Genomic DNA, 15,140 nt, shown 5'->3' on the forward strand with positions numbered 1-15,140 from the left:
AATACCAACAAAGCCATTGTGGAGATATTGGGGCGTTTGTCGGCAAGGCAGTCCTCTGACTGGTCCGACTCTGGGGATCAGGGGACTCGTGCCGATTGTGGCCTTCCCGCAAAATGGGCCAGAACATCCTCCCCCAAAAGGGTGTCTGTCTCCCGTTTCCTCGGCCTCTCCTCCTCCTACTTGAGAGTCTCAATCCGACGTGTCCTCAGTGGAAGAGGCATGTTCTGAGCAGAGAGGGTCAGATGAGGATGTGATCTCGCCTGAGGGTCAGTCGTCCAAACTGTCCTCCATGGTGGATAATCTTATTACGGCGGTTATGGAGACCTTGCAGGTTGAGGATCCCACACCGTCGTCTGCCAGCTCAGGCTTTTTCTTTAGAAGGTCCCGTCGCCCGCACAAGTGTTTCCCTAACCACCAGGAGTTTGATTATTCTCTTGCCAAGGAGTGGAATTTTCCTGATAGACGTTTTGCTTTGCCAAAACGCTTAAACAACCTTTATCCATTTCTGGAGGATTTGACTAAGAAATGGTCGTCCTCATCTATAGTGGACCCGCCAGTTTCCCGCTTGGCTAAGCATACTACCTTGCCAATGGCGGATGGGGCTTCCTTCTCTAATATCAGGGATAAGAAACTGGAAGCATTTTGCAGAGTCTTGCTTTGAAGCAGTGGGCACCGCACTGCAGCCGGTATTTGCCTCGGCATGGGTGAGCAAGGGGATGGGTGTGGGCGAATAATTTACGTAAGGGTCTCGATTCGGGAGTCCCCTCGGGGGAATTAGCAGATGTGGCTCTGCAGCTCTCTCATGCCAGTGTATACATTTGTGACTCATCTTTGGAAGTGGCCAGGCTTATGGGCCGCTTGTCTGCCTTGTTGGTAGTTATCCGCCGTACCCTATGGCTCTCCTGCTGGGCGGCGGATAATGCTTCCAAGCGGACCCCGACAACCATTTCCTTTACCGGCAGCGGACTCTTTGGTAAGAGCCTGGATGAGATCATTTCGGACGCTACAGGTGGTAAGAGCACTAATTTACCACAGAACAGGGGGTCTGATAGGTCAAAAAAGCGGAAGCCTTTTTTTCACCCCTTTCAGAGTTTTTCCAGCCCCAAGAGGGCATCTGACAAGTCAGCCACAGATCAGCACAAACCTTCCTTCCTGGCGTCCCTGTCAACAAGGCTCCAAGTCCTATAACCCAAGAACTCTGCTGCATAACGGGCGGGTGGGTGGCCGGCTTCATTTGTTTCGGTATGTCTGGCTGGCTCACATCTCGGATGTGTGGGTGAGGGAGGTCATTGCAGAGGGCTACAAGCTGGAATTCAAGTCTTCCCCTCCATCGCGTTTTTTTCGGTTGTCACTTCCGGCCTCTCCCTCAGTCGCAAATTTTTCAGGGGTTTTACTCCAATCTCTTTGTGATTCACAAAAAAGAGGGGACAGTCCGTCCCGTTCTGGACCAAAAGGCTCAATTGTTTCCTTCGTGTTCGCTGTTTCCGGATGGAGTCCCTGAGATCGGTCATTGCGTCCATGGAACCGGGGGAGTACTTGTCATCGATGGACATCAAGGATGCTTATCTTCACGTGCCCATCTGCGTCAGTCATCAGAAGTTTCTCCGGTTTGCAATGGCTCCATTTCACTTCCAGTTTGTAGCCCTCCCGTTTGGCCTGGCCACGGCTCCCAGGGTCTTTACGAAGGTTCTGGCAGCAGTCATGGCCCTGCTCCATGCCAGGGGTATCGTGGCGTTCCCTTACTTATACGACATCCTGGTGAAGGGTCCGTCATTCCGGGGGACGGCGGACAGTCTTAGCATAGTTCTGGACACCCTGGAATGCTTCGGATAGATCCTGAACAGGCAGAAGTCCTGTCTTTATCCAATGCAGTGGCTGACTTATCTGGGCATGGTGCTCGACACATTTCAGGCCAAGGTGTTCTTGCCGCCGGAGAAGCTATCCGCGCTCTGTGTTCAGGTTCTTCCCTTGTTGTGGCCAGGTCCTATTCCCATTCGTTGCTGCATGTGGGCTCTGGGTCACATGGTCTCTGCCTTCGTAGCAGTTCCCTATGCTCAGTTCCATACCAGAACGCTTCAGCGAGCCATTCTGTCCAGCTGGGACAGTTCCCCAGCCTCCCTGGATCGGGCCCATGCGTCTCTCTGCCTTGACCCGCCGGGCCCTCAGATTGTGGTTGGTCTCTCCGATGTGGACGTCGGGCCGCTCGTTCCTTGCTCTCCGGTGGACGGTGTTTACAATGGACGCAAGCCTCAGGGGTTGGGGGGGAGTGTTGAAGAATCTCTCTGTTCAAGGAGTATGCTCATGCGAGGATCGCTCCCCTTCCAATCATTGTTCTGGAGTTGAGAATGATTTGTCTCTTTCTGCGGCATTGGGCTGACCATCTCAGGGGTCGTCCGGTTCGGGTTCATTCCGACAACTCCACTGCGGTGGCGTTCCTCAATCACCAGGGCAGCACCCGGAGCCCGGCAGCCATGGCCGAGTTGTCGCTGATTCTCAGATGGGCGGAGAAACATGTTCCGGCGAAGTCGGCAGTTCACATTCCTGGCGTCGACAACTGGATCGCCGACTTCCTCAGCCGGGAGAGTCTCGATTCCAGGGAGTTGGCACTTCACCCGCAGGTCTTTCGAGCCATCTGCGAGAGGTGGGGTCGACCGGAAGTGGATCTCAAGGCCTCCCACTTCAACAACAAGGTCGAGGACTTCCTCCGGAAGATCAGGTCCGAAGGACTGCCCGTCATTCTTGTGGCCCCTGATTGGCCACGCCAGGTGTGGCACGCGTCTCTAGTCGTCCTTCTCTCCAATGAACCCTGGTGGCTTCCTCTTCGGGAGGATCTCCTGTCACAGGGGCCAATCTTCCACCCGAATTTATTAGGGTCGCTACATTTAACAGCATGGCTGTTGAAGCCGCCATACTAAAGGCTCAGGATTCGGACCAGAAAGCCATTGTCTTCCCGAATCTACCACCAGAACTGGAAGTCCTACTTTGGGTGGTGCGAGCGGCAGCAGCTGTCTCCCATCCAGTTCTTTTTGCCACGTCTCTGGTCTTTCCTGCAGTCGGGCATGGACTTGGGGCTGGCTCCCACTGAGGAAGGGGAGAGAGGGCCCTGAAACGCGTCTGGCATAATTCACCCCCATAACGACATTAACCAGACTCACCGTGGAATTTCGAATAAACAACAAAGATTGGAGAGCTCCATAATCCTCTATTGGGAGATTGTTCGATAACAAACAGGATTCTTTGAGAACAACCACGTGACACGCACTTGCGAGCGAGGACGCTAATGGCAAGAGAAGGAAGCTGTATGGTGTGGTGAGTAGTGGCTTATGAGATAACATCTCAAGCTGTCGGTCCCGATCTACTACGGGTAAGATATATACCATCGCCTTACTCACCACCTGTATTCAAATGTCAGCGATACCACTGGTAACATCCTAACCTCAATAACAGAACTGTCCGTGCCGGACTAAACTACTGCACGCTCATAATGTTTATAGCCTAGAGACTGGCTTTTTCTATTTAGGGGTACATTAGGAGATTCGAAATATACTTTCTCCGATTGGACGTTATCTCCGAAATATTGCCAAGACCAAAAGGATTTGCCTCTACATGTTAATCTCCAATTACATCGTGACATTGCATTAAGGAACTCTGCATATGTTCTCATATGATTCTTGCGATTTTTTTCCACGATTATTATACTGCTTGTGATTAGTATGCGATTATCCTGCAATTTTTATTGAGATTTGATATTGTGTTTTAGATTTTTACTTACAGATATATACAATGTTTTTATTGTGCACAGCCAGAGCAGACATTACCTTATAGGCATTATTATGTGCTGATTTTACTACCATTATTGTGAATTATGTATTAAATTGCTACTTCTTATATTAACTGGTGACAGATTTCCTTTATAGGGGTACAATGTGTAAAATAAGAAAAAAAAAAACTAACAAAAAAAGAATGGCATCACTAGCCCACACTGCAGCTTTTCTTGCCCCAATCCGGACAACCGTACACTATATATAAACTGCATAAAATAACTAATGGAAAGGGGACAACATTTAAATAAAAAGGATTTTACTTGCTATTAATAAAGACTAGAAAAATATGAAAACTGACTTTTTATGTAACAAGTATAAAAAAAATACTATAAAAATGACATAGGAATAAAGCCTCATGTTTCATAAAAAAAAAAAAAAAAGTGTTTTTTATTGTGAAAAGATAGTGAGATATAAAAAATTATATATATTTTTAGTCTGCCATACAAAAATAGAGCTGTGATGGCATTGGTAGATTTCCGCACGATTGACAGGCCTCTCCCTATTTGCCTATATAACCACAATGAGGTGTGTTTAACCCGCAGACACCATCCCTAGCTACAGCTGTCAGTAGGTAGCCCATTTACAGACTATAGAGAAGTGATGCTGTACAATGCATTTTGTAGGTCCATAGTCAACATATATGTGCATTTTTTTTGCCATGTAGGTCGAGGCAGAGCAAAGGACAGCAAGTGCTTTCTAATCACAAGTAAGAGAGAGCAGACTGTTAGAGAAAAAAATAACGTATTATGTGAGAATATGATGAACGAAGCTGTTGCCCAAGTGCAAAAAGAGGACAAGGAAGACTTTCTAAAACAGGTAACATTAATTATGCAAATTAAGGTGACACATACCTGTTTTGGCTATTACAGCCCTTTGTGAGCCTAGGTAACATTTATTGTATTATGGAGTATCACATGTGGATTTGTTTTTAGATTATACTGTATGTGAAACTTTACTTGTACATTAACTGAATTGCTCTCTGTAAGTCTTTTTCACACCGCTCAGTTTTGTGCAGGGTTTTATAGGTGTTCTCCTGGCCATACATCTCCTGCACCTCTGGCAGTGTGGGAAAGGATTATATAATACTTGGATGTGTTGGGTTTGTCAAAGCAAGATCCCTTCATTATTAATGGGTATGCATTTCACACATGGGAACAGCACATTTCTCTAATTATTTACAAATGTTCATTCAGACTAAGGGTACTTTCACACTTGCGTTGTTTGATTCCGGCAGGCAGTTCCGTTGCCTGAACTGACTGTCTGATCAGGCAAACTGTATGCAAACGGATGTCATTTTTTCTGACTGATCAGGCATTTTTCAGACTGATCAGGATCGTGATCAGTCTGAAAAATGCCTGATCAGTCAGAAAAATGCATTGCAATACCGGATCCGTTTTTCCGGTGTCATCAGGCAAAACGGATCAGTTTTTTTCTCATTTTTAAAGGTCTGCGCATGCCTCCAGTAGATCCTTCGGGTAGATTACAGTAGATCCTCAGTCACTATTATGCAGCGAGTTTGGCTCAGACAAACCGCGGTCAGTCCGGGAAATGTGGCTATCACATGGACTGTTATTTACCTATTAGAAATGGGCCCTAGGTGGAGAAACCCTTCCCCTTCTACGGTGTCCACATACCCTAGTACAGTGATGGCTAACCTCCGGCACTCCAGCTGTGGTGAAATTACGACTCCCAGCATACTCCATTCCTTTCTGTGAAGTTCTAAGAACAGCCAAGCAAGGGGGCATCTTGGGAGTTGTCGTTTTACCACAGCTGGAGTGCCGGAGGTTAGCCAACACAGCTCTAGTAGATAAACTCTCAGCTTGACCTATAAGAATACTATATCTACAGCTATAGCCACAGGTCCTTCCAGGCAGCTAGGAACTCGGAACTAGTTCCGACTGACAATCTCTACCTGTACTGAATAGAACACAGCCAACACCGAAGTTTAAAAAGATATCCCAGTTTCAAATCTTCCTATAAAATGTCCAACCCTTTATGGATTTTATTTTACACACTGGGGCATACAGTGTAGGTTTTTGAATTATGATTTTATTGGGTTTTCTAATTTATCCAAAGCAAATCACAACATATGAAATAAAAAGAGGGACGGAAGAGCTTTGTTTGGTAACTTTTTTATATTGGTCACTGGGTGTCCACTTTAAAGAGGACCTTTCATGGTTTTGTATTAATTGCGATAAATACCTTTTACTTGCTGCCAGCCCTGCCTGATTTTATTAAAATATCGCTCCTGCGCCCCGCTGGCTGAAGTATGATCACTGCACTCAACACAAAAGGTTCTACCTGAGAAATGCTTGTTAGTGTTGAAGAACATATTAACGATTCTCTATCTCAATATTGTTTCTTCATCAAAGAGTCTTCAATTCCAAAGAGAAGAAAAGAGACAGCGAGATTTCAAAAAGAATATTAAACCAAGAGAACTCGGTGAAGAAAACAAACGACTGCTCTGTGTAAAGTGCAAGCAGTTTGGGTGTAATACAGATGACATTAGAACTATACAGGTAAGTTACATAGTATGGTTGAAAAAATCCATCAAGTTCAACTAGGAATGGGAAGGGATGTAGATTAAGGGAAGGAGAGTGAGAACAAAAACTTCTACACATTTACATAAGCATTAAAGGGAATGTCTCGCCGAAAATGATTTCTGCTAGTTAAACCCAGATAGTTACAATTTTATTTTCTGATTGTAGATATTTTTTATTCTATTTCATGAACATAATTGTGGGGGAAGCCATCTTGGCTGACACAGCATTTAAGGACTTTACAGTGGACACGATGGGACATAGACTTAATGGACAAGAGCTGAATCATTGACATTTATGGGAGGGTCTTCTAGGCACGCTCTGTGACCTGTGCAGAGGTCAGGAGGGAGTAGATAAGCTGTGATATCACCTATTGTGAATGGTGGATTCCATGTTTTCTATATATATGTGACAGCTGTCATTCTAATCCTGTCTGTAATGATAAGCAGATAGTGATGTCTATTATTAGGCTTAGTAGACAGTGTGAAAACTGCAAGATTTTTTTTTCCATATAGATAATTACATGGAAACTTTAAATAACATCACTAAAACATGATTTTAAAAATAAGTTGTTTTCGGATTACACTTTTCCTTTAATGTTAATTTTAAGAATTTGTCAACTGTTCCTGCCGTTACCGCGTCCTGAGGTAGATTGTTCCACAGATTCACAGTTGTTATGTAAAGTAGCCTTGATGCCTCTGCAGACTAAACATTTTTTTCTCCAGGCAGAGGCAGTGCCTCCTTGTGTATTGAGGGGACTTTACATGGAACAGCTTTTCACCATTTTTTTATTTATTTTTTTGTATGGGCCATTTATATTATATATTTATATAGGTTAATCACGTCCCTCGTTAGACATCTCTTCTCAAGACTAATATATCCTCTTAACTAAGATTCTTGCCTCTTATAGTCTCCCTTCTTTGTACATTTTTCAGCTCCAGGGAATTATTTCTATGAACTCGCTCCCAGAACTGAATTGCATATTCCTGTTAAATGGGTGTTCCGAGCTTTTAACATTGATGACCTACGCTCCTTCTGCTGCTATGTCTATGGCAAAGCAGCAGCGAGCAGGAAGAGAGAAGGGAGATGGCACCTACTACGAAGCTTGGCGTCGTCTTGAAAATTGAATAATGCCACTAATCCCATCCTCCATATATTAATAAAGAAGTTAATTAATAGCCAACCCAGCACTGCACCTTGGGGTACACCACTTATAACCAGGAACCATTCAGGATAGTTGACCACAACTCTCTGGACACAATCTTTCAACCACCCCACCTTACCGGACTTTTAAACGGCTCTCTTATGTCATGACAAATGGTCACATGATGTAAGGGGGTTGTGGTCTCCACCACAGCCAATGATTCCCAAAAACCCCTTCATTCTTGCACAACCCCTTTAAGAGTCCTTCAAACATTTTTCCCCACAACAGAAGTTATAGAGCCCTTTTTAAAGATGGACACCACATTTGCCTTGCGACAGTTGCTTGGCACTGTACCATTCACTAGAGCAGGGGTACTCAAGAGCTTTTTGTAAAGGTCCACATACCTGGGTCTGCTGTAGGATGAAGGTCCGAGCTGCAAAACAAAAAAAAATATATTAGGAGGGACAACACCATTGGCGAGTAGCGCTGCATTATTATTATTTTTTTTTACAATAATCCACACCTCCAAGCCCACCAAATATATCCCTTGTGCTGACCAAACAGTAAGAATGTCCTTTCAATGCCCCCTAACAATAATGATGCCCATTAGACAGTATGATGATATCCCTTTAGTACTCCACAGAGTATGATACCCCTAAGTGCACCCTCACAGCAGGGTAATCACTTGGTTTCCCCACACATTATGATGCTCCTTAGTGCCCCTCACACATTGTGATGCCTCCTTAGTTCCTCCCCACAGAGTATTAATACCCTAAGTGCCCCCTGACAATAGTATTGCCCTCTTTGTGCCCCTTTCACAGTAATAATCCCCATTGTGCCCCCTTCACAGTAATAATCCCCATTGTGCCCCCTTCACAGTAATAACCCCCTTTGTTCTACCTTCATAGTAATACTCCCCTTTGTTCTACCTTCATAGTGATAATCCCCATTGTGCCCCCTTCAAGGTAATAATCCCATTGTGCCTCCTTGACAGTAATAATGGCCCTTTATAGTAGTAATGCCCATTGTACCCCCTTCACAGTAATAATGCCCATTGTTCCCCCTTAATAGTAATAATGCCCATTGTGCCTCCTTAATGCTCTCTCTGCCCCCTCCATAATAGAAATGCCCATTGTGCCCCCTTAATAGTAATAATGCCCATTCTTTCATAGTAATAATGCCCTCCGTGCCCCCTTCATAGTAGTAATGCCCTCTGTGCACTGTGCCCCCTTCAGAGGAGTAATGCGCTCTCCATGCCACCTCCATGGTAGAAATGCCCCTTTTGCCCCTCCATAGTAGAAATGCCCATTGTGCCCCCTTCACATTAGCAATGCCCTTTGTGCCGCCTCCATAGTAGAAATGCCCATTGTGCCCCCTTTACATTAGCAATGCCCATTGTGCCCCCTCCATAGTAAAAATCCCCATTGTGCCCATTTAATAGTAGTAATGCCCATTGTGACCCCTTCACAGTAGTAATGCCCTCTGTGCCCTCTTCATAGTAGTAATGCCCTCTGTGCACTGTGCCCCTTTCAGAGTAGCAATGCCCTCTGTGCACTGTGCCACCTTCCATAGTAGAAATGCCCATTGTGCCCCCTCCAGAGTAGAAATATCCATTGTGCCCACTTCACATTTGCAATGCCCATTGTGCGCCCTCCAGAGTAGAAATGCCCATTGTGCCCCCTCTGTCTTAAAAAACACAGCACTGTGTGGGTGGAGCTTATGCAGATTTCCGGGCTGCAGGCTCCGCCCATCACTGTCTGGTAGCACGATCCGTGCCTGCAGGCTGAATGGTGGAGCAGGGAGAAGTCTTCCTGCTTCACCATTCAAAGCGCGGCCGGCCTGAAGGAGGGGGGGTAATGCGGGGAGCAGAGCGGTGAGTGACAGGATCCCTGCGCTCCAGCAATAAGCGCTTCCATCTGTATTGATGGAAGCGCTCATTGCTTCTAGGCCCTGGAACTCCGTGAGAGCCGGCACCCGGGGCAGACCGCCCTCTACTTGGCTCACCACTGTGCAGGTGTCCGGACAGCTGGTAACCGCGGTCCGGATTCGGACCACGGTCCGCCAGTTGAGTACCCCTGCACTAGAGAATCTCTCTGAAGGCGCATTCAGATCATAGTTTTATTTTCTATTCTTCTGAACTGTCAGAAGAACAGAAAAATACTAAAAGAAAATCCTTTATTTTCAGCATCCGTTGTGCTAATTTTGTATCTCTTTCTGTCAATTCCATCACAGAGCCATTATTTTGGATGACAGAAAAAGCCTTCCTCATAGGGCTTTTTCTCCTTTCCAAAATAATGGATCTGTGTGCAAACAGGTGCAAAATTACCACAACAGATGCTAAAAATAAAGGATCCTTTTTTTCTGTTCTTCTGACGGATCAGAAGAATGGAGAATAAAACGGTGATCTGAAAGAATTTATTTTTTAAAACACAGAAGTAAAATGTAATTACCACATCCGCTGTAGACTAAGGACAATTTAGAACGTCCGATTATATACCCCAACCATGGGATGATTACTTATTCAAGTAACGCAGCCATCATATTAAATACACAACCTACATAGAAAATGCCAGACCGCTTATACCAAATGAAATCCTTTATTACAAAACTCACAATTTATTACAGACACTGATTAAAGAAATTGGTGCAAGGACACCAATAGGTTGTGTAAGGACAATTTAGGGCTATGTCCAAAGGGACAGAAACTGAACAGAAAACATGCTTTACAGATTCGATGCAGAATTTATCATGAAAGCCAAGGTCAAATTCATATCGACCAATTTATAGTGAAAATCCACAGATAGAATTGACATGCTGCTGATTTAAAGGGAACCTGTCATCAACTTTATTCTGACCTCACTGAGGGCAGCATAACATAGTGACAGTAATGCTGATGTCAGCGGTGTATCACTCATGAGCTAAAAGTAAGTGGTTGCCAAGAACCAGCATCATAATCATTGCAGCACAGGCCTAGAAAAGAGTCACGGCTACCTGAGAAGAGTCCTGGTTATACATAATCTTCTGCTCTCACCCATCTGCTGATGATTGGCAGCTCTCTCCTAGAGAGAAAGGGAGAAAACTAGGTAGAAGACTGTCAGTCATCAGCAGGTGGGCAGGGAGCGCAGGAATTCATGAGTAACCATGACTCTTCTCAGGTGGCCGGGACTCTTTCCAGGCCCAGTCTGCAATGATTGTGATGTTGGTTCTCAGCAACAACTTACTTCTAACATATAAATAACAGACCGCTGAAATCAACTCACCTGTCTCTACTTTATGCTGCCGTTAGTATGGGCAGTATAAAGATGACAGGTTCCCTTTAAAATCCACACCATAATTTCCAGGTGGATTTTTTTCGCAGCATGTGGATGGGATTGATTAAACTCTCATTCACTTTGCTACTGCTGCAGATTTTCCACCTGCAAATTCAGACAGAGAATCCACGCTTTATCCACTATATATGTACATACCTTCAGACTGCCGTAATGCTAGGCATCCTCCAGTACCCATGAAGAAAACTTAGATTACCTGAAAATCCTGCCCTTCGATTAGAGCTGTGGTATTCACAGGTACTGTGGCGATAAATATGGACGCTAAAGTGGGGCTGGTGCTACGTGGATCTCTGCAGTATAGAATAGCTATATAGTCATGGAAAAAGACTGCAGTCCCAGCTAAAGTGTCACCATCAGACAGGGGACATCCTGGTTTATGCTTCAACCCAATAGGGAGTCGTTCATTACTGTGACTCATTACATAGCTTTGCCCATGGTTTTCACCTAGCACCTTATTTTCAGAGGAGACCCTTAAGAAGAGATATTTGTGACTGTTGTATGCCCATTATTAGCACGTTGTTCCATAAACCCAGGTTATGAATTACCATTCATGAGTTTTTCTTTACTGTGTTTTTCACAACAGATTTCCCATCACACAGTGATCGATAAAGACTTTAAAGATCGGTATATTACAAAGCCGCATTCAAATCCGAAGACGTTTTCTGGCTACAAGAAATTGCACAAAATATACTGCAAAAATCCTGACTGTGGAGAGGACTGGGGGATCTCAGGTACCTACCTGGGATTTCATGACATTCCACTCATCAAAATTGAAAAGTTTGTGGTAGAAAATGCTAGTGGATCTCGGGAGTACTTCAACAAGTGGGTAAAAGTCAACTTTAGAATGAAGGAATTTAATTCAGAAGAAATAAACGAGCCATTCTCTGCTAACCTAGAGTAAACACAAAACGGAACTTTTTTTCTTTTGTTTTAACTGCATGCACTTTTTAAAATAGCAGTAAAAAAATTAAATCAGAGATGTCATCTAAGTCTGTAACTTGGACAGTTATATCCCAATTCTACCACAATCTCCTCACAAATGGCGGAGATGGTGGAAACCTCTTTTTATCCACTAAACCCCATTGTGTGAAGGACGAGCAGAGTACGAGCACTGACGTGATGCAGGCAGCCAGAGTCCTCTAAGGATAAGCCATCAATAGCCCCAGAAAAGCCCTTTTAGGGCATGTCCACTGCATGTGAGTGGGGCTCTTGCACATGGCCGTTGATGTTTTTGCGGTCTGCAAAACGGGGATACCGGCCGTGTGCATTCTGCATTTTCCCTGCGAAGGACTGTCCTATCCTTGTCCGCAAAACAGACAAGAATAGGACATGTTAAATTTTTTTTACGTGGCCATCTGCTGTCTGCATCTTTTGCGTTTGCGGCCCCATTGAAGTGAATGGAGCCGCAAAAAATGTAGATCAGATGCTGACAAATACCATGGTCGTGTGCATCAGCCCTTATAGTGAATGCCTGCCTTTTATCATGTGCTCATTCATTTCTTTTGCGAAGTTCACATGTTGGAAATACACGTTGGAAAAATCTGGTATTTGCTGGGATATCCATGGCAGAAACAAGCGACTGACCTATAGATGTCTAGTGCGGTATTGCAGTTGTAAATGACATGGACCACACTCATTCAATGCGGCTATACATTACGTGGCCAACCACTACTGTTTCCACGTTAAATTCGGGCAAGAAGTGACATGTCATGTTTTCCATGACACTGATTTCAAATCCTCCAATGGAAAATCCACTACAGATAAACTACTGCGCAATTCTATTTAAATCAATGAGTTGCTAATACTAATATTTTTTACAGGACTTCAGCACAGAAAATGTCCCAAAATCAACCTTAAAAAACACTTTGTGAACATACCCTTATTAGATCTGAGGGCTAATTTCACACACATGAACATCTGTGTTTTTGATAGCATTTTTTCATTTTTTATTACTTGTTCAAAAGCACTGTGGGCAGATGTTAAAAAGAACGTGTGACCATAAATGAAATGTTATAGAGCAGGAGGTGCTGAACAGATTAAAATATAGTTTTATGGTATATATGTATTTCAAAATAAAGTGGTCTTAAAAGGCAGAAAAAGTTTAAAACCCCATATGCTGTTGTGCATTTCTTACCCCGGGTTAGAAATGCACAACAGCATATGGGGTTTTATGCATTTTCTGCCTTTTAAAGGGGTTGTCCGGGTTCAGAGCTGAACCCGGACATACCCTTATTTTCACCCCGGCAGCCCCCCTGAGCCTGGCATCGGAGCATCTCATGCTCCGATGCGCTCCCGTGCCTTGCGCTAAATCGCACGGGCACCGGCTCTTTTGTTTTCAATAACACACTGCCAGGCGGTAACTTCCGCCCAGCAGTGGGTTCGGGGACGTCACCGGCTCTGAGGGGCGGGCTTTAGCTCTGCCCTAGCCGTTTTACTGGCTAGGGCAGAGCTAAATCCCGCCCATCAGTGCAGACCTTTAAGAACGTAAAAAAAATATATATACCAGATCCGTTTTTCCAGATAACACCGGAGAGACGGATCCGGTATGTCAACGCATGTCAGACTGATCCGCATCCGGAAACAAATGCTATCCGTTTGCACGTGGATTTCCGGATTCGGCAGGCAGTTCCAACAACGGAACTGCCTGCCGGAATCCTCTAACGCTTGTGTGAAAGTACCCTTACGTGAATAGGGTAAGTTGGTCAGTCTGGTGTAAGGAATGCAACTTCATAAGATGGTGCAACCCCTTTAATTTTGTATACATCCTCCCAAAGGCATATGCATGCGGTCGTGTCTGTATGTCGGTGAGACAGGTCTCTATTTTTCTCACAGCCATTAACAGAAAGGCCCATTTTCATCCATGATTACAGACAAGAATAGGACCTGCTCTGTAATTTGCAGATTATAGAGATCCGCAAAAATTACTGTTGTGTGCAGGTCCCCACAGAAATGAGCGGGTCAGTGCGCTATCCGCAAAATATGTGGATGGCACACTGAAAACCTGTATAAAAAGAACTATTAAATATCACTTACTGAGAAATTGTCACATGCCCAGTTACCTTAGGGTGCTGTCAGATGTAGCGGCCGCTGCACGGCTGTGATATGGCTACAGCAGCGGGGCCATGTGGATTATTAATGAGTATGACAGCACCCTAACAAATAAGGAATGAGCATCCATTTTGATGAAAACCTGTATAGAATGCAGTGTAATAGCAGCCTCAGCCCAAATAGTATTACGCTTTATTTAATGCAGCAAGCCTAATACTGTATATACATTAGAGAAGTAACGGATTATGTGTCTGTGATATTGTATTTTATCTACCTGCATCCTCTGTGGTGTGTTAAGGCAATAAACAATGGATGATTATTTTTCTTTCTTTCATTTATGCATTAAAAAGGTATTAAAACATGATTTTAGTTGTGTTTATTTTGCACACACTTTTCACAGACAAGAAAAAAAAAATACTGAAAATGTGGTTATTTCAAAGATATTTCTCTAAATAATATTGTAGAATTTAAATAGTTCACCACCCAAAAGATGTCATTCAGAAACAACTGTGTTCTTGAGCTGGATAAAGGACCTACAAACTCCTTGCTGTGCGCAGCAGAGTAATTGGATGCCCAAAGTGCTGCTTTTGATTTCCATTAGTGTAAATGTACACGTTCAGAATTTACCGGACAGTATCCGTTTTGTGATCCGCAAAATACAGATGTAATCTGCAAGCCATCCGCATTTTTTCCTCAATCGGTATGTCCGTTCCGCAAAAAGATAGAACATGTCCAAAAATAGTCTGCAGGATGCAACATGGTTGATATCCGTATTTTACGGATCTGTAATTTGCAGACCGCAAAACAGATATGTTTGTGTGCATGAGGCCTTATAGTACTACATAATAGGAGCAGAACAGTGAAAGTAAGGCCTCATGCACACGGCTGTTGGTCCGCATCCGAGCCGCAGTTTTGGCAGCTCGGATGCGGACCCGTTCACTTCAATGTGGCCGCAAAAGATGCGGACAGCACTCCGTGTTGCTGTCCGCATCCATTGCTCCGTTCCGTGGTCCGCCCAAAAAAAACCGCAATTAGACTTACCGGTAATTCCGTTTCCTTGAATCCACCATGACGGCCCACATTGAGATTGACCCTTGACCTCTGTAGGGGCAGGAACACATAGAGAGTTTAAGAACACCCCACCCCTCCACCTCCTCAGTGCTTCACAATTACCCGAAAAGGTGGAACAAACGTAAAAGGATATTGATTCATACCCTTAAACTCCTGCATGAATATGCAACATAAATCCAAAAAA

At 44.3% G+C, this 15,140-nt stretch overlaps 1 protein-coding gene across 2 annotated transcripts in view; it reads left to right on the forward strand.

The window, feature by feature from the left end:
- Positions 1-13,257, forward strand: part of DDX58 (DExD/H-box helicase 58) — a 62,870-nt gene extending 49,613 nt beyond the window's left edge. For both annotated transcript variants that reach the window (XM_044271469.1, XM_044271479.1), the window contains 3 exons: positions 4,489-4,640; positions 6,197-6,343; positions 11,421-13,257. In XM_044271469.1, coding sequence (XP_044127404.1) covers positions 4,489-4,640; positions 6,197-6,343; positions 11,421-11,738 — 617 coding nt within the window. In that variant the 3' untranslated portion in view covers positions 11,739-13,257. The remainder of the gene's footprint in view (positions 1-4,488; positions 4,641-6,196; positions 6,344-11,420) is intronic.
- The last annotated feature ends 1,883 nt before the right edge of the window (positions 13,258-15,140 follow it).

Source organism: Bufo gargarizans, chromosome 1 (assembly GCF_014858855.1).
Source record: "Bufo gargarizans isolate SCDJY-AF-19 chromosome 1, ASM1485885v1, whole genome shotgun sequence".
Classification (NCBI taxonomy): domain Eukaryota; kingdom Metazoa; phylum Chordata; class Amphibia; order Anura; family Bufonidae; genus Bufo; species Bufo gargarizans.